The sequence below is a fragment of the Canis aureus genome, chromosome 16 (assembly GCF_053574225.1).
Source record: "Canis aureus isolate CA01 chromosome 16, VMU_Caureus_v.1.0, whole genome shotgun sequence".
NCBI lineage: Eukaryota > Metazoa > Chordata > Mammalia > Carnivora > Canidae > Canis > Canis aureus.
This window is the reverse complement of record NC_135626.1, coordinates 36,728,363-36,754,372: the sequence shown is the minus strand read 5'-3', so window position 1 is coordinate 36,754,372 and position 26,010 is coordinate 36,728,363. Positions and strand designations below refer to the sequence as shown.

The window sequence follows — 26,010 nt, the reverse complement described above, 5'->3', positions numbered from 1 at the left end:
TTAACAGCTAAAAACCTATTTGATTTGATTTTATTAAAAAACAATCTTAAAGTTCACAATGCTCCTTGGAAGTTTTAGTATCTGGAACTCTTCCCAAATGCAGAATATTAGTGGGAACAGAGAAACTGCCGAAGCTCTTTGCTAAAAAAATGATGCATATTTCTGCATCTAAAAGAAAAAATATTTTTCATTCTGGCAATATTAATATTTCCTTAATGAAACTAGAGAGGGTATTACAGTTTGATATAATCAATTGGTTAGTTTAAATGTCACTTCACCAGCAAATCATGAGAAAGGTTCAGAATATTCTCATCTAACAGGCACAGATTTTCGCTCAAAATTAATATGGTAGGGTAAAAGGATTTTTGTTCAGTTTTGAGGATCTAATTGTATCTTTAATGTGTCATATGTCAAGATGAAAGTTTTTAAATAGAAAGTTTCCTGAAACCATTGTCTATTATTTCTGGTTTGAGAATCAATATAATCTTTTTATTAGCCCTTAAATACCATACGTCTGGCAATGTCTGCTAATTCCAGCTTTTCTGTGTTCTAACCAATTACCCCAAGCCTCCCCCCACCCCACCCTGCCAACTAATCCTATAAACTGCATGGAAGTTACTCCCCTGTATGTTTGCAATGAGGTTATAATTTGCTTTTAATATTTTGCTAGTTTGGTTGGAGAGCTGGACCCATACACTATCAAGAAATGCTGGCAGACAGAGGTTTGGGGAGGCTGAGCTCCTTTTGAGAAAATAATTACACAGAAACAAAGCTTTTGTGACTCCTTTTAAATAGAGCATCTCACCGAAATGTCATCCAGCCTCTTTGGCAGATTAGTGAGGAGTTTATTACTAAATCTCTGTCTAATAAACGTGCAGTTGACTCTGGAGGAGCTGCTTGTTATAATACTGGCAGTGGGAAATGGAGGGAATGTCACAGTTAAAGACACAAATTTTCCCCATAATATATTCGAATGGAAACCTCTGAATCCAATACTACATGGGCATATCTAATAAATTCACAATATTTCAGTCTCAACAGCCTTCACCGGTTAGTTTTAAAGATTTATGTGGTAAAAAATTACTCAGTGATGAATATGGTTTATTCTGTGCAGTATTGGAGGTATAAGGAATTAAACTACCGTCTTTAACAGTGAATTTATTATTACCTCTGTCAAAAGATGAAGCCTTTAACAGCATTTGTTATAAATTCACCGCAAAATAAATGGCTGGAATTTTTTTTTACACTGGAGTTTGTAAAGCATCGGGCGATTCTGAGCATTAACCTAACCCTGCTATGGCTTACATGGTTCTAGGTAAACAATTCTGTCCAGGCCTCATAGTTAATTATCTGATCTGGGACTTGCCACCTGACTGAAAGGTGTGTGTGTGTGTGTGTGTGTGTGCAAAAAGTGAAGGCTCCTAACCAGGACAATAGTTTAAGAGTAAGTGGAGTAAAGTGGAGAATGCCAGTTTTTTTCTCTTTTTAAAAGTGGCTTTTATAATAAATGGCAGGAGTTTGGAGGATAGGGTTGATAGGCAATTGGGGCTCTTGTTAGCAGGTTTATATGCATGCATATGCACACACACACGCACACACACACACAAGCATCCTCTCCCTTTTGTCCTCTCTTGGAATGGGTGTCCCCTCATTTATAAAAATTACCTGGAAGGAATGAGGCTGCCAGGGTTTGTTCTAGACGATTGGTTCCTGTCTGGGGGAAAGGAATGGCCTCTACTGAATTTGACCGGTGTATGACCGTTGCCTTCCAGCTGACCCCAAATCCCATTCCCATCCTCCTAACTCTATAGACTCCCATTGGGGTTATTAATGAGAGAAAACACCATCATCATCATCATCTTCGTCATCACAGCACAGTGTTGACCTGCTTGTTAACATGAAATGGGGTGGTGGGGACAGGTTCTGCTTCTCTTTCATATCACCATAAATAAGAAAAGATATTTTCCAATGGTATCCTCTCACTCGCCCCCTTTGGTTAGGTCAGAGGTGAATAATTGCTCTTTGACAGGCATTGATCAGTTTCATCACACTGTTTGGGCAGCCTGCGCCCCAGGCCTATATTCTCCCCACTTACTCCCCTGAATTACCTCCCAAATAACCCTGCCCATCCCCCCATGCAGCCAAGCTGAGGGTAATGGTGCCTGAGGAAGTCCTAAATGGACACTAGATGTCACCAAACACCTCCTTTCCCTCAGAGCCCTGAAATTAAAAAACCAAAAACCAAAAACCAAAAACCAAAAACCAAAAAAAAAAAAAAAAAAAAAAAAAAAAAAATTCCAAACCCAACCCAATCTTTCATTTAAAGCAATTGAAGGAATTAACTTATCTGTTTTTATGAGGCTTGTTGTCACATTCAACTAAACACACTTAGAAGAGAAAGTACTGCTGCATTTGGATGATTTTTACAAATCTCTTTTGGAGGGAATGAGGTCAAGGGAGGGGAAAGGTCTACATTCTTTAAGTAGGCCTTGGAGGGAGTAGGTGGAGAACATGGTCTTGTGTTAACACACTCCAGGTGTGCTGGCAACAGGCCTGCTACCTTTAGATAACAAGGAATTGGGTTTGGAGCTAGGGTCCAGCCTAATTTTAAGTGGTTTCAACCATACTGGAAACTCATTGTCACTCAGGTGACAAAGTTGGTCTATCCTCATCCTCATGAAGCCCAAAGTTATCTGACAACATCACATGTTTGATGTTAAATTGGACTTTGCCTATAAGTCTCTGTTTCCATGTTAACTGCACCAGTAGAGAAGACAACCAAAGGCTGGTGTGTTTGGTCCATGGGAACACCATATAAGTATAAACCTTCTGTGGTGCCCAGCTGATTGCTCCGAGGGTAATCTCCATGGGCTTAGGTAGCAGGGCAAATCTTGGAGAAGCCTAAGACCAACTCATGAGGTATACAACATAAGCCCAAGAGCTGTAGCTTGCTGACTCAGTTTACCCTAAATAGAAGACCTCATTTGGGGACCTCGTCTCCTTTCTAGTCAATTGAGAGTTTTTCTTTCTCTTTAATTTGTCTCATCTGCTGGACAGCTCACATTGCCGCAATGAATTGCTTCTGGAACACAAGGCTTAATTTTTAAATAGGCATTTATTTAAGTTCTCGCACATAGTGGAACAAGCACTTTTATTAAAGGTTCCCTAGTGAGAGACCTTGGAGCCAGGAAGAGAGTCACTTCTCTGAAAGTTGGAACTTATGACTCATCTTACCCAAATAGAGGCTTCTTTCCTCCCTTTCTCTCGCTTAAAAATAAAAGCCCACAGCAGTGCTGGTCCACAGAAGGGGCCTCACGCTCCACAGATAAAAGAAACTAAGCCAGGGAACAGCGCTACTGCACGGAGGGTGCTTCAGCACCTGCCCTGTCATGCCTGGTGCCCAGGCTGAATGGATTTTTGGAGTACACCTGTTGTTGAACCCCTGCCAAGTACTGATGGCCACTAACCCCCAAATCACTTTCCCCCGCTGTTGATGTTTGGAATGTCAGACAGGACTGAGCAGCAGCCGGCGTGTATTTCAAACACAGCAGATGGATTTTTATATTAGCTCCTATTTCATGTTCAGGCAGAGCAACCGCCACACTAAAACCACAGCCTCAATGCTGCCGAGTTTGCTTCTGTGAGATTAATTCTGTGAAATTAATTGGGACAAGATTGAAAAGGAAATTAAAATGCAGCTGAGTGAACAGGCCTTTCAAACACCTTTTTCCTGCTCTATTCAAACTTGAATTCTGTGGTGGTCGCAGGCATCGTGGGAAGTAATTTACGAGAGGCAGGCTCTCAGGAGCCATCGGTTACGTATGAGGAGACCTGCACAAGCGCCACCACAATCTGGAGCCACTGAAGAGCGCTAAACACCCCGCTGTGGCCTGAGCTGCGTCCCTGCTTGGGGGTGGGGGTGCGGGTGGGGGGAAGCGGAGCTCAGTTCCTGTACCAGAAAAAGCTGTTCAGAAATATCAGGGCCCCGAAAGGAACGCAGGAACATCCGCTAGATGCACAGATCTGCTTTGTTATTAAAATCTCCCTTTAATATATTTTAAGACCCAAATTGGAACTCAGTGAATTAAGTGGGCATGAAACTGCATGGGGCCTAGGAATGCATGGATGTGTTAGGGGAGGTCAGCAGGGGTCCTGCTGACTGCGCCCGCCCGTTGGTTACTGTTTCAGAGCTTGGATACGTGGCTCCGGCCTCTCATCAAACGAGAAGCCTGAACGATCCATCAGTTTTGTCAGTGACAAAATCTCTCAGACCAGGAAAGGCTAGATGGATTTCCATGTAAGCCTCTTCACTGGATGGTTTTCTATTGCCAAGTAAGAAGCTTTTGTGCTTTTGAGTGTCTCTGTGAAGAGTTCTTGGCAGGACAGGCTACCTGCTTTTCCTCTCTCACTTTACCAATAGTTTGTTGAACTCTTGGTATGTACCCAGCATTGACCCCAAGGGTTTACTTTATTGTTAGTGGAAAAGAGAGGAATATAATAATAGTTACCATTCCCTTGATGCCAGATACTTCTTTACATGAATTCTCTAATGCAAGCATCATAACCTCTATGAATAGAAGTTATCCCAATTTTTACAGATGAGAAAATAGAAGATTAGCAGGATTAAGTGACTTTGCTCAGGGTCACATAAGTAACTCATCTGTTACTGATCTGCTTCCTTAAGAACAGGACAGGTGATGGTTATTTGGTTATCTCTTGGGTGTATCTTTCTTGCCCAGCCAATCATCCTCTCTGGAAAATTTATTTTAAAAAGGATAAATAGGGACACCTGGGTGACTCAGAGTCTTGGTTTCTGAGTCCTGAGATTGAGCGCCATGGCAGTCTTAACATTCTAGCTCCCTCTGCCCCCCTCCTTCCAACCCCACTCACATTAGCTCTCTAAAAAATAAAGTAAAATAAAATAAAATCATAAAATGGACAAATAGCTCTCTTTCTGGGATCATTCTTGCCCAAAGGGCCTAGGCCCTAGGCCCTAACAGATTCTCCTCTACCTAGGATTCTAAGATGCAAGGTTGGATCATATTTGGGCAACTATTCAGAAACAACAGGGAGCAGCAGGAGCCCAGGAATAAAGCCCCCGCACCACCACCTCACTTCCGCATCCAGGGGCTATTTCCTGTTCTTAACCTGCCTACTCCCCCAGTATTTCTTTTATCATACAAAGAAGAGGGGAAAACCAGAGGCATTTATGAGGGCCCAAAACAAGTTATAGCAGAAATTTTAAAGTTCGTTTAATCTTTTTTTTTTTTTAATTTTTATTTATTTATGATAGTCACAGAGAGAGAGAGAGGCAGAGACACAGGCAGAGGGAGAAGCAGGCTCCATGCACCGGGAGCCCGATGTGGGATTCGATCCCGGGTCTCCAGGATCGCACCCCGGGCCAAAGGCAGGCGCTAAACCGCTGCGCCACCCAGGGATCCCCTGTTTAATCTTTTTTTAAAAAAATATTTTATTCATTTATTTGAGTGAGTGAGAGAGAGAGCACACACAAGCAGGCGAAGGCAGAGGAAGAGGGAGGAGCAGACTCCACACGGAGCAGGGAGCCAAAAGTGGGGCTGAATCCCAGGATCCTGGGATCATGACCTGAGCTGAAGGCAGATGCTTAGCTGACTGAGCCATCCAGCTGCCCCTAAATTTGTTTAATCTGAATAAATAATTAAAACTAAACACATTTTCGTGTGGAATTTCTTTACCAATGATGTGGTGTCAAACTCATTGTGTTTAGGATAGGAATCCTAAGGGTGGAAGGAACTTTAGAGGCTATCCAACACAACTCCCTCATTTTACGGGGAAGGAAACTGATCCAGGTATGTACCCAGTTGCATCTTGTCTTGGCTTTCTTGGTAGAAATAGACTTCTCCAGGTTCCTAAACCAGTAGGCCTTTCTTGTCTGACAAAGGTTTTACTGCTCAGAGAGAAAAGTAAAATGGAGATTTCTAGATACCATTTTTTTGGACTAACTTCCACTTGGGTCAGTTCTTTTCCTCTACATGCAAGAGGCAGGTTGCAGAGTGTTAACTGACTCTCCCAAAGGAAGCCAGTTGGGGCTAAACTGGAATGCATTTAGGATTCATGTGAGAACAAATTCCAGAGATTCGGAGTTACTGAATGTCTGAGTAGACAAACTGCTAATGATAGAGGGATCTCCTTTTCTTATCTGTCTGAATTGTTTCATTTGTGTTTCTTAGAGGCAAGGGAATGGATTGGGTGGCCTTTTAAGGTTCCTTCCTGTCCATGGACTGTTATTGAGTTAGGTGATATAATAAAGGTAAATCCAATCCAAAATGCTCCCCAAGCCAACGTTAACTGGAATGAAGCTTTATGAGGGAAACTCCAGTTGAGCTTCCAGCCTCTCATTTCCTCCTCTGACATGCAGGGATTAACAGCGTGCAGAAGGGAGGCAGCTGGTGTAGCTTTTGGGGGGAGAAATGCACTACTACATCGGGAAAGGATGAAAATAGACTTAAGGCCTTCTGAAAGATGGAGAAAGAAACCAGACCAAACCAAAGCAGCAAGGTGTTCTCCCTGCATCAAAGTTTGATATATTAGCTTTCAGTAAGGGAAGGAGGATTGGTTAAAAAAGGTGGGTAGGGGAGGCTCTCCATGTTCTTTGGTATCTCTTAAAAATACAACAGCCAGGGTAACTGCAGATAGCTCTGTACTGCAGGGCAAGTCACCACACAGCCCCTTCTAAATGGAGAAAAAGGACCCCTAGTGAGAAGCCATTAACAAAGGCAAAAGACATGCAAAACAAACAAAATAATCATGACCGAGAGAGAAGGCCAGCAGACAGTCTGGCTCTGTTCTGCCCCCCCTCCTGCTGCAGGCACCTCAGACAATGTAAACAGTTAATTTGTTCACCTGCGGGCTCTGGGCAAACAGAGGCCTGGTCACACCTGAGTGGATAACTCGATTACCCCTGTAATGCCAGCGTGGTAATGTACACAAATTCTATTACAAGGCAAACCTTGCTTTCGGGCATTTGAAATACCAATCAGGCCAATGTCCACTCCCTTCTTTGCTTCCAATTTATTCTTGGTGTATTGGAGCTGCACCAGAATGGCACTAGGATAGAGCTAAATTAGGACTCTGAAAGAAATTACTAGAAGACTGTGATCTCAGCCGGGTTTGCAGGCTTCCTACTCTTTTGTAAAAGGTTGGGTCTGAATTTGGGCCTCACTGCAAGGGGACTTGTTGCAACTACTGAAAGTTACCTAACGTTGGCCTTGGTCTTTTTCCTAAGGATCTTATGGTATCTTTCAAATTGAGACAAACCCTTGGCCAGTGACAGAATAAAAATAAATAGCAAATGATGAGTTAATAACACAATGGGTTTTCAATTTGCCTTTATGGAATCCACATACTCATTAATTAAAGAGCAAATAGTGCCTATTTAAAAAATGTGTTTGTAGAGATTGACCTCATAGAGAAAGAACTTTTTCATACATTACTTCAGGGACAGAACCTATTTCCTAAGCCCACCTATATAGAATATGTATAATCTTTCTTTACAAAGGATGATGCTATTGATCCCTCAAACGGTAGCCTATAATTTCTGAATCTTCTTCACATTAGTGATGGATAGGCAATAATCCTTTTATTTTTTTCTCAATTCTTTTATAATCAACAACACTATTTGTGAGATGGTTAGTAGGTGCTAGGGATTAGCTTTATGACTGAGGAAGAGAATAAAGTTAGCTGGCTCTCGTGGAGTTGGATTCACTATCTCGGTCTTATCAGCACTTGCTCAAACCAATTGAACCAATTAGCTCTGACTGCCCCCCCCACCCCATCATAATTATATTATAGTCTTGTTTATCTGTAAATGACATAAGAAGGTGGTTTACCAAGACAGAATGTTTTCAAGAGAATTACACAGTAATAAATTATGTACATAATGATGGACCTTTTAAGCACTACAAGACCCTAAAAAAAATAACTTGATTGGCATAGTTTTAGTGTTATATCTACTTTGTTGCATTTTTAAATTTGAAAATTAGTTCCTGAATCTGAATTTTCAGTTAAAATTTTCCTTAACGATTAAAAATCAATGGGAATTTACTCTATGTGTGAGGGAGCCATGTAATATACACAAGAGAAATGTATGACATGGAATAATTTTGGTTATGGTGACTACATCACTGCAAGTGAAAAAATAAATTTTTACAGGAAAGAGGGAGAGAGAGAATCTTAAGCAGGCTCCACACCCAGTATGGAGGGGCTCCATCTTACAACTGTGAGGTCATGACCTGAGCTGAAATCAAGAGTCAGATGCTTGACTGACTGAGCCACCCAGGCCCCCCACAAAAATCGACTTTTGATTCAAGCTCCACATTCTACGTCCTTACCTTGCTCAGAATGCGGATGAGGTCACCCCGTTGGAAGGACAGTTCGTCTGGCTGGTCACCATGGCAATCCCATAGGCCCTGGTAATAATTGGTATAGTCCACTGATCAAAGAAAGGAGAAATCAAAGTTAAAAGGACTCTGTCTTTTTTCCAGGGAGCCCACATTTTTGCTGTAAATGGAAACCAGGGTTCTAATATTGCCCCTAGGAAACCCAGGATTCAGCGGGGTTGTGATGAGATACAGCCCAACACTCAGCATGAGCAAAGGACTGTGGGAAAAGGAGATCATTAACTAACATTAAATATTTACAGATCACCCTTAGTCAGATGCTATTCAATAATATGATAAATACATTCATTTATTAATAAAAGAAAAACAGGTAATTTTTTACTTGGTTTGTAAGTAAGCAGTGCAGAGATTTCCTGCCAGCTTTTCTTGATTCAGAGCATCTAAACTATCCAGCACTTCTCTTCAAAATGCATTTGAAGGAATGGGATAAGTCTCTGACTTCTGCCTATTTACCGAGAGGCTGAGTCAGCCAGCATGTATCTGCATCACAATCTCACATGTTGGTCTCTTCTGTTACACAGGAACTTCATCCTGGGCACTTCCCACCCAGGTACTATATGAGGTAATCCCCCAATAAATATGCTTACGAACAGCCCAGTCTTTAAGTGGAACCAAGGGGGTGTCTCATCCATTACAACTAAATTCTGGGTGGGCTGGCCCTTTTCCAGCATCTCATTTGTAGACTCTGAACACGCCTGCCAAGATTTATCTGCAAGCCCCCAGGGGGACAGAAACCAAAGTGATCTGCATTAAAAATGAAAGCAACTGAAGACGACAAACCAAGCTTTTGAAGCAGCCAGAGAGATTTACTGGGCTTCTCAGCAAGACTGGATGGCAGTGATGCCACAGGACAGCCATCGATTCTTAGCAATGAAGAATCTGTATTGATCTTCTTCTCCCGGAAAGGTTAAACACTAACTAGAGCACAAAGTGGGAGAGGATCTGGGGATTTGAATGGCAGGAGAGCAAATGCCCACTAGACCAGTCATGAGGTGGCAGTGCTCCTGTTCCTCAGGATGCTGTGTGTGAGAGATGTCAGCTAAGCACCTACCAAAATGAGATTCTTATTGATGGGAGTCAGGAGTCCTGGGTACTAATTAAACTTCAAGTAACTTTTGGGGACCCTATTTGTACCAGTTTCTACCTTTCCTTTCATTTGTTTTGACCTTCCCATGCATGAGGAGTGATGGTGCTGGTCACTGAGGATGGGAATAGATGGAGGAAGGCAAATGGGCAGTGTGGGTAGACAGAGGCACTGGCTCTGTTTGCTTTCTAAAAAACTTGTACCTTACTTATCAGCAATTCAAATAATAAAGGCACAAGAGAACAAAGTGCCTGTGTATCTGGGAAGGAACTTTTTTTAAAAAAAATTTATTTATTTATTCATAGAGACACAGAGAGAGGCAGAGACACAGGCAGAGAGAGAAGCAGGCTCCATGCAGGGAGCCCGACCTGGGACTCGATCCCGGGTGTCCAAGATCACACCCAAGGCTGCAGGCGGCGCTAAACTGCTGCGTCACCAGGACTGCCCTGGGAAGGAACTTTAGTAGAAATCTTACAGTGCACAAAAACCAAGGTGGGACAGATCTATTAATTAAGATGCAGCTATTGCGAACAGAAGTAAAAATGTTAACCATATAAAATCAGTTATGTTTTCTTTTAGGAAGGTAATTGTATATGCAGTAGACAACAGAGGGCAGCAAACAAGACAATGACACTGGAAACCATGGAGTTAAGAATGCGTTTGGAAGAAAAACACATTGGGAGAAAAATACTGACTATTGGAAAGATAAATAATGTATTTTCGGGGATACCAGGACTTGAAATGATAGAGAAATATCAATCCCTGAAGAGTGAAAATGGTTTTCCCAGAGGATATATTAAAGTATTTTTAGTTATAATGGCATTGATTAATTACCTGAAGATTTTGATAAAACTAGAAATGAAAAAATATAATAATATATATAAAATTGTATATATATAAATTATAAAATTTATTTATTTGAGAGACAGAGAAAACACAGCAAGGGGAGTGGTAGAGGGAGAGGGAGAAGCAGACTCCCTGTTGAGCAGGGAGCTGGATGTGGGGCTCCATCCCAGCACCCTGGGATCATGATCTGAGCTGAAGGCAGACACCTAACTAACTGAACCACCCAGGCACCCCAGAAATGAAAAGTATATTGACATCAATATTCTTCATACATTCTTATATTATAGAGAAAATAATTTTATAAAAAGTTTTATATACGACTTGGTATTTCTGAATGGCAAGAAGATTGGCAAAGTTGTCTTGGGTTTGCCTGGCTTAGCAGATGGTCACTGGGGGGTACTGCTCCCTATGTGCCTGGAAATGTTCCTAAGATTATGAGTACTTTTTGGGGATATATGTAAAAAGTCACTTGATATTGGGCGTATAAGACACCAGAGGAGAATACCTTGAAAAAGACCTATTCTAAAAGCAATGTAGATCTTGAGGAAAGCAAGAAGGTAGGTAGGAGGAAGGGCAGCCCTGGTGGCTCAGCGGTTTGGTGCTGCCTTCAGCCTGGGGTACGATCCTGGGGACCCAGGATTGAATTCCACGTCGGGCTCCCTGCATGTGGCCTGCTTCTCCCTCTGCCTGTGTCTCTGCCTCTCTCTCTCTTCTCTCTCTCTCTGTGTCTCTCGTGAATAAAAAAAAAAAAAAAAAAAAAGAGAGAGAATGAGAGAAGGTAGGAAGAAAACAAGAGCCTTTCAAGAAAAAATATAGGAAATGCTTTTGGTTCTTCACAAGCTAAAGGCTAAGAGAAGGTAGAGTTCAGGAATCCAGCAGATAGTTTACCTAGCCCAAGAACCAGAATTGTCAGAATTAGAACCATAAAAGGACAGCCTTGAAAAATAAGCAGAATAAAGGGCTAAGTATGGGGACTTTCCTAGACAGAGATGTTCTGGTATTAGGGAAATCAGTGAGGATGGACAAGACTAGACTCCATATTGCTGACTCTCTCTTTAACATGTGTGACTTGCATTTATGTGTATGTATACACACAACTTCACTACCCTTATTCCTCAGCATTCAACGGGTATGTACATAGCACTTACTAAAGTGCCAAGGACTGGGCGGGATGTTGGGAATTAGTGTTAGCCACACACAGTCCCTGCTCTTAAGGCTACTGTCTGGTGGTGGTGGGGGTGGCACTGTTTGAAACAGAGTTGTACAGATATTTACTTATCTATAATTGTGATACGTCTTCAAAGGGGAAGTTGAGGGTTCTGTGTGTAATAGCGAAGCTCACTTCATGGAAGGCTTCCCAGAAGCTTTGGTTGTGTTATCAACACCTGAGAGTGGGTGTTATTTGAAGATCTTGAGGAGGGGAAGTTGTAAGGTGGAGGAGGACTTCATTCCTGACCCTTTGACCTGTGGAAGAGTTTGAAGGCCTAAAAGTTTGCAGGGTCAGTCCAGCTTCTCCCTAAATTTGCTCAGGTCATTCTATAAACAAGCGAATGCATAGGGAGACTGTCTTCAGACCAGTGAGGAATTGGGAGCCTGAGAGATTTCCTCTGTGGGCTGGATTGAGGTTCCTTTAGGTTTACAGGACTCTGGTAGAAGTCTCAGATCAGAAATGGTGCAGCATTCTGACCATTTAATTAATTCAAAGCATCCTCATTCTCATTTTGAGGACATTATTCCATCTAATTATTTTTTTCCAGTCTGTCCATTTGGAATGAAAAACAAAGGAATAAAGCTTAATGCCAGCATTTCTCAATGTCTCTCCAAAAAAACCGTAACTCTGCACTAAATAAAGCCTGGTAATTCAAAAGCAAAGCACTAATATATTCAGCATAAAACAGACAGAGGACCTAGAGCAATAATGACACTACTAATAACTAAAACAGTTATAACAATTAACAACAATTACAATGATAGAGAAGCTAATGGGTATGATCACTGCATTTAAATTGCTAGCAGAGCTGAGAAGGACTTTTTCTAGAGAAAAAAAAAAAAAGCAGGGGATGGGGAAGTATCTTATTTCCTTTATCCCATATAAGAGAAGTTAAGCTCCCAGCAAACAAAATGTCATAGGAAGAATAGCAATAGTCTAAGTTTAAAAATATATTGTTTCTCTCTCTTTTCTAGATACTTACTGCAAAACATTTTTCATTCCACTACCAGTTCTTTTATTTTTTTAAAATTATTTTATTTATTTATTCATCAGAGACACACAGAGAAAGGCAGAGACATAGGCGGAGGGAGAAGCAGGTTCCCTGTAGGGAGCCTGATGTGGGACTTGATCCCAGGACCCCGGGATCACGACCCGAGCTGAAGGCAGATTCTCAACCACTGAGACCCAGGTGCCCCAACAAGTTCTTTATAACCAGTAGTGGTCATTTCTCCTGTAACTGAGGCCAGGATGGTACTACTGTTGATAGAGTCAGAATTTGAAAATGAGCCTCTATAATGAGAGTTCTCAGGTAAAAGGACCGGGACACCTTTTTGGCTGTTCTCCTCCTTAAGAACAACAGATCTTGACTGTGTTCCTTCTAGGGTTCATATGTCACCTTGAGGTTTTGTTTGGGAGTGAGTGGGTAGCTCCAGAATTCAAGCTGTGACCAAGGGAAAAAGGCTAAAGGCAGGTCAGCCTGCTGTTTACATTTGCTTGATGAGCCAAAGGGCTGTACTAATGAGGCCTGGCTATGGGAGCAACTACTTAACAGATTATGGAAAAGAGAGACAGAATGAGAAGATGGATAAAGCCAGTCCTCGCTAGACCATGGGTAGGTGAGAAAGAGAAAGCCAAAGCAATGACCCACTGGAAGGGACTTGAAATATCTTTCTAAGCCAGGCTGGAGAAGTCCACCATGTTCAGTCCATTAAAGCAGACTCAGTCTGATACCTTAGTAACCATTTCAGAAAGAAAGGCATAAAGAAATTTGCCAGGGTACCTGGGTGGCTCAGTTGGTTAAGCACCTGCCTTCACCTCAGTTCATGATCTCAGGGTCCTGGGATGGAGCCCTAGATTGGGCTCCCTGCCCATTAGGCAGTCTGCTTCTCCCTCTCCTGCACTTCTCTCTTCCTCTGCCTCCCTCCCTTTGCTCGTGTGGGCACTTTTTCTCAAATAAGTACATAAAATCTTAAAAAAAAAAAGAAATTTGCCAAGCTCCACTGACACACCAGAATAGGAAGAGCAGCCGAACATTACCATTTGCTTATTTTTACAGCCCTTTAATCTTGGGTTTTGAAATTCTATGGTCCTTAATGTTGTAAGTATGATTTTGAAGTTGAGAACATTCACAGATCCTGATCTTCATCTCCCATGCTCCTTTTATTGGGCCAAAATTGTAGCTGGCTGATGATCAACTAATGTTTGGTCTTGGGAAATAGGTTTCAAAAAGTAAGAGCTGCAAATACTTCTGTGGCTTTCCTCTGTCCCTTTCATGTAATCACTCCATTGGTATGCACTAAAATGGAAAAGTGCCTTGGTGGTGGAAGTTCATCAGTGACTCCTTTTCTGCCCTGCAGAAGGTACCACATGTGGGCTCTTTTTTGGCTGAATTGGCCTACCATTTTAGAGTGAAAACAACGTGTTTGGAGATCCTCCTTGGTCAGGTATTTGATGTATCTAAGGATGAGTTGTGCCTCCAGCTTGGCTTTTTATTTGACATGGCATACTCAAGCCAATGGCCAGTAATTTTCATATAAACAGCACAGAATGAGTTTTATTTTTCGTTACCTGGATATTGCCTTCTCATGATAGGGAAGGGAGATAAGCTCTCATCACAGAAGACACTTAGTGTTAGACTGTTAGGCTGATGGGTTGCAATTTAGTGAGAATCTGAGGTGTTGAAGAGTCACTCATTAAAATAACCCTGTTACTAGCAGTCATGCTGTAAACTGAGCTCTTTATAGATTGAACAATCAATACTACAAGGCTGTGATAGATTTTCTAGGTAACAGAATAAAATAAAAGAAATTACATCTTACAGGGTCATTAACACCCAATGAGGATAAACTGAATTCCTTTTTTTCCCCTCTTCTGATAAGATCTAGTTGGGCTTTAAAAATGTTAGCAATTGTATCATGGGAAAGCACAGCATTTCTGGGAACAGGATCCCTGGAAGAGTTCTGGAGAAAACCATGTGGATTTTAAAGGTAACCCTGCTAGCCACGGTATCTTTTAGGAGAAAAGTCCGCCACCCTGCCAAAGACATATGACATCTGAGAAAAAAATTAAGTGAACTGGGGATCCCTGGGTGGCGCAGCAGTTTAGCGCCTGCCTTTGGCCCAGGGCACGATCCTGGAGACCCGGGATCGAGTCCCACGTCGGGCTCCCAGGTGCATGGAGCCTGCTTCTTCCTCTGCCTGTGTCTCTGCCTCTCTCTCTCTCTCTGTGATTATCATAAATAATAAAAAAAAACCATTTAAAAAAATTAAGTGAACCAAACTTGTGTAGGTTGTCTATTACATAAGAATTCACATTATCCTAGAGTTCCCTTTTATATGTCTTTGTGGGGCTGCCTACCCTTTCCTTGGACCTGTACATTTTATTGTTATAAAGCTAAGTGATGACATTTGGATGCTCCATATTTGTTGCCATATCTATAGCTTCTCTGGAGAAAAGGCACTGTATAAATTCAATAAATAAATAAGTAAACACAAATAATAAAAATTCCTGCCTCAGATTCTGCAGAGAGAGCAAAAAGTCCTCTGTTTTTTAATCACTAAGTCACCAATCATTATAACTGGTGGGAAGTATAAACCATGGAAACATATTTAGAGCTCACTACACTTTAACAACACCTATTTTGGAGGCAAGAAGCATGAGGAACAAAAGGCCTGTTTTTTTTAAAACCTACTTGAATTAGAACTGTTGAATAGTTAAGAAATAAATCTCCCCTCACCATTCCCCCACCCAAGATAGAACCTTAGAAAGAAAGGTTGAAAGAGGAAATGTGATGAGGGAGGAGTCTGAAACTGAATTTTATTTTATTTTAAAAAAAGATTTAATTTATTTATTCATGAGAGACACAGAGACAGAAGGCAGAGACACAGGCAGAGGGAGAAGTGGGCTCCACGCAGCGAGCTCGATGTGGGACTTGATCCTGGGACCCCAGGATCACATCCTGGGCTGAAGGCGGTGCTAAACTGCTGAGCCACCCAGGGATCCCCTGAAACTGAATTTTAGACTTTTGCTAGAGACTGCTGCTTCCTACATGGAGTTTGTTTATTTATTTATTATTTTTAAAAGATTTTATTTATTCACGAGGTACACACAGAGAGAGGCAGAGGGAGAAGAAGAGGCAGGCAGGTTCCCTGCAGTAAGCCTGATGAGGGACTCAATCCCAGGACCCTGGGATCACAACCTGAGTCGAAGGCAGACGCTTAACCGCTGAGACACCCAGGTGCCCTCCTGCATGGAATTTAATATAAAATTGGCCATAGAAAATTTATAGTTATTCAACCCAAGCTGTTCACATGAGGTGTCTTCTTTTCTGCATCAATGTTGGAAGTTGGTTGAGAAAAGACTTGGGACATGGGTTGGTCAGCAAACAGATTTTCTGTTGGAATTCTGCACAGCCAAGTAGGAAACGGTAGAAAATAGGTTTCAGAATGAACTTAATTATATGGGTTTACTGTTATGAGGTGCTTACTGAAAGCTACATTAATCCTAAATCATACTTGTGCCAGTTCTTTCTTTTTCTCCTGCTTTGGCACCTGATTTCTCAACCACTGAGTCACCCAGGTGTCCCTGGCACATGATTTCTGATGCTGCCTCTTGTCCCTGGGAGAAGTTGGGGATTGATGAAGTTAGGTCCTTCCCTAAACCTGCTACATGTTTACTTCCCATAGGGCACTAACCTTAGAGAAGGGGGTCTTGCTGAGTGGATAACAAAGAGAAAAAACAGCAAAAGATAGGAAGAGATAGGAGAATGGGAAAAGGAAGGGCCAGGGAAATGGGGAGGGATCAGGAAGAGGTAGTTGGGAAGAACTCCTAGGCTTAAGATTTTTATAGAATCTCTAAGAAAAAAAAATAAGCTAGTATCTACAATCAGCCACGATTTAAGCTCTGCTGATGGGATGGATGTCCTTGAGGTGGCCCTTGCAATTCATATTCCTTCACTGACAACGATGGAGTAGGTCCTTGGTCCACTTAAGGAGGCTTTGGAGGGGCATCTGACCTTAGGAAAGGATGGACTCACTAACTGCTTAAAGCATGGTTAACAGTCTGGGATGAATAAGATGTAATTTTGTATTCAACAAACCTCTTACATATTCATTTTCAAATGTGCCTGGAATCAAACCAGGCCATCAGAAGTCAGCGTCGCCAAGCAATTCTATCCTTCACCCCACATTCACTTTTCAGACCTGACACATTTCCATTCCCCTGTGAACTTGCAATCTCCAGGCCTCTCAGAGAGGAGACATTTCCATTCTTTCCATTCTCAATCCTCTGATCTCTTAGACATGAGGCAATTCTATTTTCACTGTACTGATTTAGGAAATACTGATAGGAAAAAATATATAACTGGTTTGGTTTCTTACCCTCTCTAGGATAAATCTTAGCTGTTCCGGGAACATTAATTAAGGTGAGTGGCTGCTTTTAAGATTGAGATATTTCCCTATCCAGTCATCTTATCTGGGGCTTTTGAGGTAGACACACCGGACCCTCTTAATTAGTGAGTCTGGTAATGTTTGTAGTCTGGAGCAAGGTGCCTTCTCCAGTCAAGCCTAAAAATCCTACCCAGTACCTGCATATTTGTGAAGCTCTCATACCTCCTTTATGTGGAGTGCCATTCTGATCCTCTTCCAGATCATGCTCTTCATCTGAGGGGATAAACACAATCAGCATTAGCAATTAGTGGTTGATAGTCTTACGCTCTTTATACTGGTGGATCTGCTTTCTCAGAGCTCATCTTTTTCTTTTCAAGGAAACAATTCTTCTTCTTCTTCTTCTTTTTTTTTTTAAATCATCTCGCATCTCCAAACTGGCCCTCTCCTTCCCTACTCATTCATTCATTCATAAACATTTTTAAGTGCTTATTATATGCAAGGTGCCTCTCTAGAAACAGCAGATGCAGTGATAGGTGATAAGCAGGGTCCCTGCCCTTGTGGAGCTTTCAATCCACTGGATTATTTAGGCACCTATCACTAGAATCCTGATCCTTTCCCTCAAGCTATATTTCTCTTCTCCTTCTAGAATTCTCTTCTAAATGTATTATCTCTGTGTAAGCATCCAGAGTTACTGTGTGTGTGTGTGTGTGTGTGTATGTGTGTGTGTAGCTAAGCACGTGTTTAAACCCTCCATGATTAATTAGTCCTTAATGTATCAGGTTTTGTTCAGCTGTAGCAGAAGCTGGTCATGTAAGTAATTTTATGTTCCTAGTACTTGGGGCTTGCAGTTATCTTTTTATTGTTGTTATTCAGCCTGCCTTGTTCATTAGAGTGTAAGCTCCTGAGGGCAGTTGGAATGGTCTTTTAATTAATTGCTGCAGGTACACAATGGGTTATAAGTCAGTGCTATTGTCTAACTCCAATCAAGTGTTTATATGGTCAAAGTCACAACATGATTGGCCTGTTTTGTGCCCTCATTAACCTGTTTCCTCTCAGACTTCATACTATCTGCTACCATGGGAATTGGACCTTTATAAGAAAGCATGAGTACCAGAATCATATTAAGCCATTTTTAAAAATTTGTATTATCATTTGTATTTTTCATTTGTATTATCTTCTCACTCCTCAATGTTGCTTTTTTTCTTTTAAGATTTTATTTATTTATTCATGAGAGAGGCATGAGAGGCAGAGACATAGGCAGAGGGAGAAGCAGGCCCCATGCAGGGAGCCAGACGCGGGACCCGATCCCAGGACTCCAGGATCAGGCCCTACGCCGAAGGCAGGCACCAAACCGCTGAGCCACCCAGGGATCCCCCTATTAAGCCAATTTTTTAAAATTATTTATTTATTTATTTATTTATGATAGTCACAGAGAGAGAGAGAGAGAGAGAGAGAGGCAGAGACATAGGCAGAGGGAGAAGCAGGCTCCATGCACCGGGAGCCTGACGTGGGATTCGATCCCGGGTCTCCAGGATCGCGCCCTGGGCCAAAGGCAGGCGCCAAACCGCTGCGCCACCCAGGGATCCCTATTAAGCCAATTTTTAAAGAAGATTTTATTTATTTATTCATGAAAGACACAGAGAGAGAGGCAGAGACACAGGTAGAGGGAGAAGCAGTCTCCATGCAAGGAGCCTGATGTGGGACTTGATTCCGGGACTCAGGGGTCACGTCCTGAGCCAAAGGCAGGACTCAACTGCTGAGCCACCCACGCGTCCCATATTAAGCCATTTTATACGTGTAGTAAGATGAGTAAAAACACAGTTGCTATTTTCCTTTTCATCATCTTTGTCTCTATCTCTTTGTCTGTCTGTCTCTCTCTCTCTCTCTCTCTCTCACACACACACACACACACACAATTAATGGGGCATAGTAAGCAACTTCTTAAAGATTGAATACTTAGGTCTTTTTGGTCCACATTTACTTTCTCTTCCTGGGTCTTGGGACACTTACCTCGCTTGTTTCCCCATAGTTATGCCAATAAATGAAACTTTTGAGGAGCTGGCCTGGGGACAGTTCCTTTTTTTTTAATTTTTAAAAATATTTATTTATTTATTTACTTATTTATCTATCTATTTATTTATTTATAAAGATTTTATTTATTTATTCATGAGAGACACAGAGAGAGAGGCAGAGACATAGACAGAGGGAGAAGCAGGCTCCTCACAGGGAGCCTGATGTGGGGCTTGATTAGGCCCTGAGCTGAAGGCAGGTGCTCAACCGCTGAGCCACCCAGGGGTCCCTTTTTTTTTTTTTTTAAGATTTTATTTATTTATTCATGGGAGAGAGAGAGAGAGAGAGGCGCAGAGACACAGGCAGAGGGAGAAGTAGGCTCCATGTAGGGAGCCCGACGTGGGACTTGATCCTGGTTCTCCAGAATCACGCCCTGGGCTGAAGGCGGCGCTAAACCGTTGAACCACCAGGACTGCACCCCCTTTCTTTCTTCTTTCTTTCTTTCTTTCTTTCTTTCTTTCTTTCTTTCTTCTTCTCTCTTTTTTTTTTTTTTGACTTTATTTATTTATTTATGAGAGACACACAGAGAGAGGCAGACACAGGCAGAGGGAGAAGCAGGCTCCACACAGGGACCCCGACGCAGGACTCGATCCTGGTTCTCCAGGATCATGCCCTAGGCCAAAGGCAGGCACTAAACTGCTCAGCCACCCAGGGATCACCTTTCTTTTTTTAAAATATGTTTTATAGGGCAATATGAATTCAGGTATGTCAGAATGGGGGAAGTAAACTCTGAGCTCGTAAGTAAGAAGAGACAGCACAAACATGTTGGAGCATTATAGAACATTAAAGAAGTTATTGATTTCACATACAAAATGATACATTTCCCTGCAAAAATAAAAATTAAGGGATTGATATTCTGGGGAAATGAGTCATATGTTACTAAGATTAAAAAATTATTGTATATATAATATATATTTGCCCTACAAGATTCTGTGGGAAAAGAACTCAACTCTTCTTACCTTCACATATGGCCTCACAGCAGAGAATTCCTTACTACCTGTAGTGCTCCCCCCATCCCCCCTCCCCTGCCACCATGAGGAATAAAGATGTGAGATAATGGAGAAGTGAAACCGAATATCGGAAATAGATCTTGCTGAAATAAATCACGTTAAACATCATTCTTTGCACATTGTCTTCCTATTACTTGCCCACTTCCTTCCTTCCTCTGCTGTGATGCTTTTCCTTTTTGACTTGGGACCAATTTCACAGGATTGAAAACATTAAAAGAAGAGTTGGTATGGCCTCAGTTTTAGAGATACGCAACAATTTGGACAGAGAGCATCTCTTCGGCTGATACCAAACAACTCAATCACAAAGACCAATAATTTGCTGTGCTTAGGCACTTTTGCAGAGATGGTTTATTCTACCTCTGCTGTCTGTGCACAGATGTCTCTTCCTCCCAATTCTAATCAATGTAAATTGGGTCAGATCTCCGCTGTGAATTACAAATTGGATCCGAAGTTGGAGGGTCACCGTGCTTGTGACTCCACCTCCTTCCCACCACCATTAGATGGGAAGCTACACCAAAGATCTTTTCTAAATAAATCAGACTTTATTGTAAAACTCGGCCACTGACGAGACATAACCTCATTAGCATTGATTTTAAAATAAATTATTGAAAGTGGCTTGCTTGCTCTTTGCATTTGTAAAATAGGAGAATGTAAATGTATTTGCAATGATAAAAATGAAAACTAAACTTGATTCCTTTATCCTTTCAGGCAACAGCACTTAATCTAGTCATGATACAAAAATGGGAAAAATAAAAATCTGTTCTATGCAGTTCAATTCCAGACCAAATACTCTGATTTCCATTGCGCCTGTGGAGTCACCTAGAAAGCAAGCAGAACACTGATCTTATATATCATTTACCACCATTACTAACCTCTTCCATGATGGATGTGAACAGGGAAGCTCTAATCCCCACATCTGTTCTATCCAACGCTGACCTTCCCGGGTGGCTGAAAGTGGACTCAAGTCGAGAAGCCTAGCTACTGATGTGAGAGTCTGGGTGCTGTGCCTTTGAAAGTGTGAGTATGGAGGTGCCATCACATAGTGAAGGCAATCTCTCCAGAGCTGGTGTGAAAGGCAGCAGCTCTCAGCACCTTCCTAGCTGCAGAGAGCACAATACAGAGAGGCAGACACTTTATCTTGGATCCTTCAATGAAATCAAACTGGTATCTTTCAAACTCCAAAGTCGAGAAAACCAATTAGATGGCAACAGAAAGAAATGTCTCTTTGCTCATGAAAGAGGGTGGGCTAAACAGCTAGATTTCTCTCTTTCTTTTTTCATCTGTAAAATGAACCTTCAATTTCAAAGAGATTATTTTGAAAAAAATTTTCTTCTTTAGGCTAAAGAGCTTATTGAACTTCTTTATAAGAATATTATTAGGCATTTTAGCATTACATCTACTAGAATACATCTTCATTTAAGAGAGAATTAAAATTTATGTGCTAGCTCAACTTTAAACAGTAATAGATTATAATGGTCCTTGCTCCTAACAGGGCATATGGGACCCCAACCTTACATAGGTTTTAAACAAATTAACCTCTAAAGATTACTGTCCACTTATTACATTAAATGCTCTACTTGATTCCCAAATATCTCATCTCAACTGGGAAAACAGTTGAGGAAGATTCTGTTAGCTTGTGAACGTGTAAGAGAACCATGGGGCATCACAAATGAGCATCAGTATCCAGAGAGTTGATTTCAATCAACACTCTTGGCACAATGTCAGGGACACTAATGAGAGGCTGAAAGGAACAGGACACTGACTCCATCGCAGAGACACAGAGAGGAGCCAGCTTCCCATGACACCTGGCTCCTTTCTGAAGTGCTGCTCTGATGTTGGCTAAACTGAGAACAACATTTAAAAAAAAATGACTGGGTCAGAAAGAGGGAAATCACTTTCCTCAAACAAAGCAAGGTGACAGAAGCTTAAAAAATGCCAAATGTATCAATGTGCAACCAGATGTCAAGGTGCTCTGGTGACAGATGCAAGAGAAATGCAGATAGATTCAGAGAAGAGAGCATGCAGAAAAGTGGGAACAGAAACCACTCCACTGCATGCACAGATATACTATAAATCTGTGAATGCCACAGCACCTCTTCAGACAACACAGAAAATATGAGCAAGATGCTAATAACACACTTAATTCTCTGTTGTATAGTTTTTAATCTCAACTGTTACCTCAGAATATTTGCATCCTATCTCTGTGGTATGGGTCTTGATGTACACGATATTAAATCCAATTTGTGCTAACTGCAACACTTGGAATGCGCTGAATTTAATTTCACAAATAATAATTGAGCACCTACTAATTGGTGGAGAAAGACCTGAATACAAATCACTGTGGTAAGGGCTGTAACAGAGCTCAATTCTAGTTGAGTATCTGGGAAGGTGTCACTAAGGAGACATGTTTGAGCAGAATGCGGAGGAGAGCAGATTCAGAGGCTGAGCTCAGGCAAGATATTCTAGATGAAAAAACCCAAGCATGATTCTGGTTTTGGTGCTGGCCAAACACCACCTCATGGCTAGGCCCAGTGTGCAGGGGAGTGAGAGACAGAAACCGCTAGGAAGCTCAGGCCTGCTGATGGCATTGATGCGTGGATACTCCCCTCTGCCCCCCACGGAGTGCTGTTGCTTTTCTGTGAAACTGAAAATCCCTTTCTTCATAAACTTTGTGTTCTTGGTATCTGTTTTTTTCTTTCCTTAGACCTACTCTCACCATTTCTTCTTCCTGTGCATCTGGATAACAGTAAAGGGGGGAAGATAATTCCATAGAATGCTTGTTTCCATTTGACTCAAATTAAAAAAAAAAACAACCCAGTTATATGCTTTATTATAAAGCAATCTGATTTCTGGGTCTGAACAACCCTCCGGGGCAGTGTGGGCAGTGTCAGAATGCACACAGAAATTCCTAGGGAGAAATCATTGTCTCTCTTCCCTTTTGCTCTCCTAAAATCTCTCCTGAGAACACAGCCAGATTCTGTTGTCACAGCAGCTGCTACAAGGCCCCAGTTAAAGCTGCACAATGGTCTCGGGCACCTTGCTGGATTCCAGCTTTGAGGCCCCAGAGAAAGTGAAACCTGATAAAAGTTGTCCTTTTATGGAATATCAAATTACAAAACTGGGCCTGGTCTAGCTGGTCAAATAGTCCGGGAGGGGTGAGAGAAAGCTCAGAGAAGCCTCCCATCTTGCATGTATTGCTTCAGTATTTCCTTGTGGTAATTCTCTATAGTTTAATCTACTGCAAATGAGATCTTAAAAGTCAAGGGCCCCCTATGCTCAACACGGATGTTCAGAAATCCCACCGGATACCAACCTTGAAACCATACTAACCCAGGACTAACATTTTTGCGGTCTTGGCTGAAAACCTTGAGTGCTCTGGTTTTCCCTCATGGGAAGGACAGTGCCAGCTACGTAGCAAATGCTAATTATCCCATAATCAATGTGATGTAGTGCATTTAATTTGATGACCCATATATTATTTTGATTAGGAAAAAAAGTTTTTGTATTGACTGTATGTGTATGTGTTATGAGCACTTTTCTCTCTACTAGGAAGACCATTGAAATTATACTCTGAAAGGGAGATCTCATGTACATGGCCTCATTGAGACAATGAGGCTTGTGTAGGCCCCAGACCAAAGAGGAAGGAGTAGCAGAATGCTACTAAGGATTCTCTGCAAAAGGCATTTACCTGTTACAATGAAACAAATGTTAGAAGCCCCAGTCATTTGACTTTTGATGGGTATGCAGTGTTAGCACAATCCAATGTTACCTTTGGCCATACCTCTACCCAGCACCTGTCCTTGCAGTAAAAACAGGCCTGAGCAGAAGGTGCACTCCACATTCCATCTGCTGAGGATTTTCAATTTCACCTGCTTCATACATATAGCTGAAAATGTCCAACTGGACTGTCTCAGGTTTGGTTGGTGGAGGCGGGGAACTAGCCATCCCTCAATTTTTCAAGGAGGCAACAATTCCTACTCAAACAGCACCAAATTCCTAATAGCCAGCATTTATTGAGTACTCACTGTATGCCAGGGCTCTGTTCTAAGTGGTTTACAAACTCTAGCTCTAGGCTACTCACAGACTCCCTCCATGATAGGTACTACTGTTATTCCCATTGTACAGGTGGGAAAATCACATACAGAGAGGGCAAAGAACTTGCTCAAGATCTCACAACTAGCAGGTGGCTGAAGAGGTCCATTCTGACTTAGAGCCAGTACTCTTACCAGCCATACCTTGCTGTTTCTCATATGCTGCTGCTCAGTAAGATCTTGTGAGTTAGCAGCAGAAGGTAGGCAGTGTCAGGTGCCCTCGTATTCCCTTTCAATTCCTCTGGGACTGGTATTGTAGCACATGTATAATGAACAGAAAATTCCAGAAGCAACAAGCTGAGTGGTATGGGTGGGAAGTGGTATGGGTGATAAAGACTAGGTGCTAAAATATTCATATCATTATTAAGTATCAATATAGCCCACCCCCAATGCGGTTTCTAAAACCTGTGATGGCTAGAAGCTTTCAGGAAAGAATGTGTTGGCTGGGAACAGATTTTTTTGGACACTTATAAGCAAGTTAGCTGCAGTTTCCCTAACCTGAAGAGAGTCTCTGGCTCTCCTGTTGGGTGGCCTTCCTCACTTTCAAGGGACAGTTGTGAGCATAGGCTAAGTGGCTTTCCTTGGGAAATCAGACCAGTCTCCATGCCCTTGGAGTCCACTCCAACACCTGAATTGATGTGAATTTCTGAGGCAGTGCGGGGATGGCCCAGGGTAGGAGTTAAGGAGGCAAGGGAAGGATGGTCTTTAAGAAGCCAATTATACATTCATCGACCCATTGCCTGGGTGGAAGGTGATGGTTCCAAACTCATCTCATTTCCCAAGGCTCCTCTCTTTCCTGTCCTTTGCTCTGTGCCTCTGAGCATCAGGCCTCTCTTCCCTGGTTCCTTTGAGAACTAAACATTGTGCATGAAAAGGCCCTTCTTTGCTCCCCAGAAGGCTGAGTGGTTCAGTGAGGTTTTCCCAGAGCACTCTTCCACAGCTGTAACCCAAAGTGGTGTGTCACCTGGATATTTCCCCCCAGCCTGGATGACAGTGAGTAGAATGTGAGCTCCCTAAGAAGATTCTGGCCAAGTTGAGGAGTATATCTCCTTTTAGGGAGTGTTGTGAATTAGATCCATTTCTGCACCCTGCTGTTGCAATGGAGCAGACTGTGAAAGGGAAGATTCTCAGAGGAGCTGTGTTTTAATGTAGCAATTTGATTCAATTTTCCACTCTATAAAATTACCCATCACTGCTCGTTGCTTTCTAACAGACACCTTCACTCTTAATTTAACAATCCTATCGAATTCTGCCAGGGAAATTGGAAAAATTTATCACCTGTGAAATTTTATTTTCCTTTGGTTGTATCTGTTTTTGTAAAACTTCATTAACGACGATGACTTGCTGAGGAAATTATCATTTTTTTTTTTAACTTCAGACACAAGAAATGGCTCGACCTCAACCAAGATATCATTTGCATAATAAAACACAACAAAAAGGCTGGGGAAGTCGGGCTGGCAGAGGCTGGAAGTGCTAGGGGAAGTAGCAGGCTCTCCTTGGTGGTGGGGAGGTGGGTGAGGTCCTCAGCAAGAAGGAGACATGGGGCCACAGCCTTGCTCCTTGACTCAGGAAGCAATGACGTAGCTTCCTCCCCCACCCCACCAAGGGAAGAGATAAATGTAGCATTGACAGGGTCAGACCCTCTTCTTAGGAATCCCTGAAATGCAGGTTGCTTGCTGACCCTGGCTTTTTAGCAACCAGTCCTGTCATTAGGGGGCCTTAGATTCACCTATGTTCCTAAGTTCATCTGGGATTGAGGTTTAAACTGCTATAAATTTTGGCTTAACTCGAATTTCTCAGCAGAGCACTGAACTCCTGGCAAATTTCCACAGGAGCGATCTTTCTGAATGGACTTGAAGATTCAGCGTTCCTGT

At 42.0% G+C, this 26,010-nt stretch overlaps 1 protein-coding gene and 1 long non-coding RNA gene across 3 annotated transcripts in view; one reads left to right on the top strand and one right to left on the bottom strand.

The window, feature by feature from the left end:
- Positions 1 to 26,010, bottom strand: part of SKAP1 (src kinase associated phosphoprotein 1) — a 286,257-nt gene that overhangs the window by 14,282 nt on the left and 245,965 nt on the right. For both annotated transcript variants that reach the window (XR_013354516.1, XM_077852923.1), the window contains exons 10-11: positions 17,188 to 17,238; positions 8,370 to 8,470 (exon numbers count right to left, since the gene is read on the bottom strand). Coding sequence is in view for 1 of the 2 variants with exons in the window: in XM_077852923.1 (XP_077709049.1) it covers positions 8,370 to 8,470; positions 17,188 to 17,238 (152 nt within the window). In the remaining variant the exon portion in view is untranslated. The remainder of the gene's footprint in view (positions 1 to 8,369; positions 8,471 to 17,187; positions 17,239 to 26,010) is intronic.
- Positions 8,853 to 10,306, top strand: LOC144286462 (uncharacterized). Its single transcript, XR_013354521.1, has 3 exons — positions 8,853 to 9,344; positions 9,828 to 10,014; positions 10,102 to 10,306. It is a non-coding gene; the product is annotated as an uncharacterized LOC144286462 (long non-coding RNA).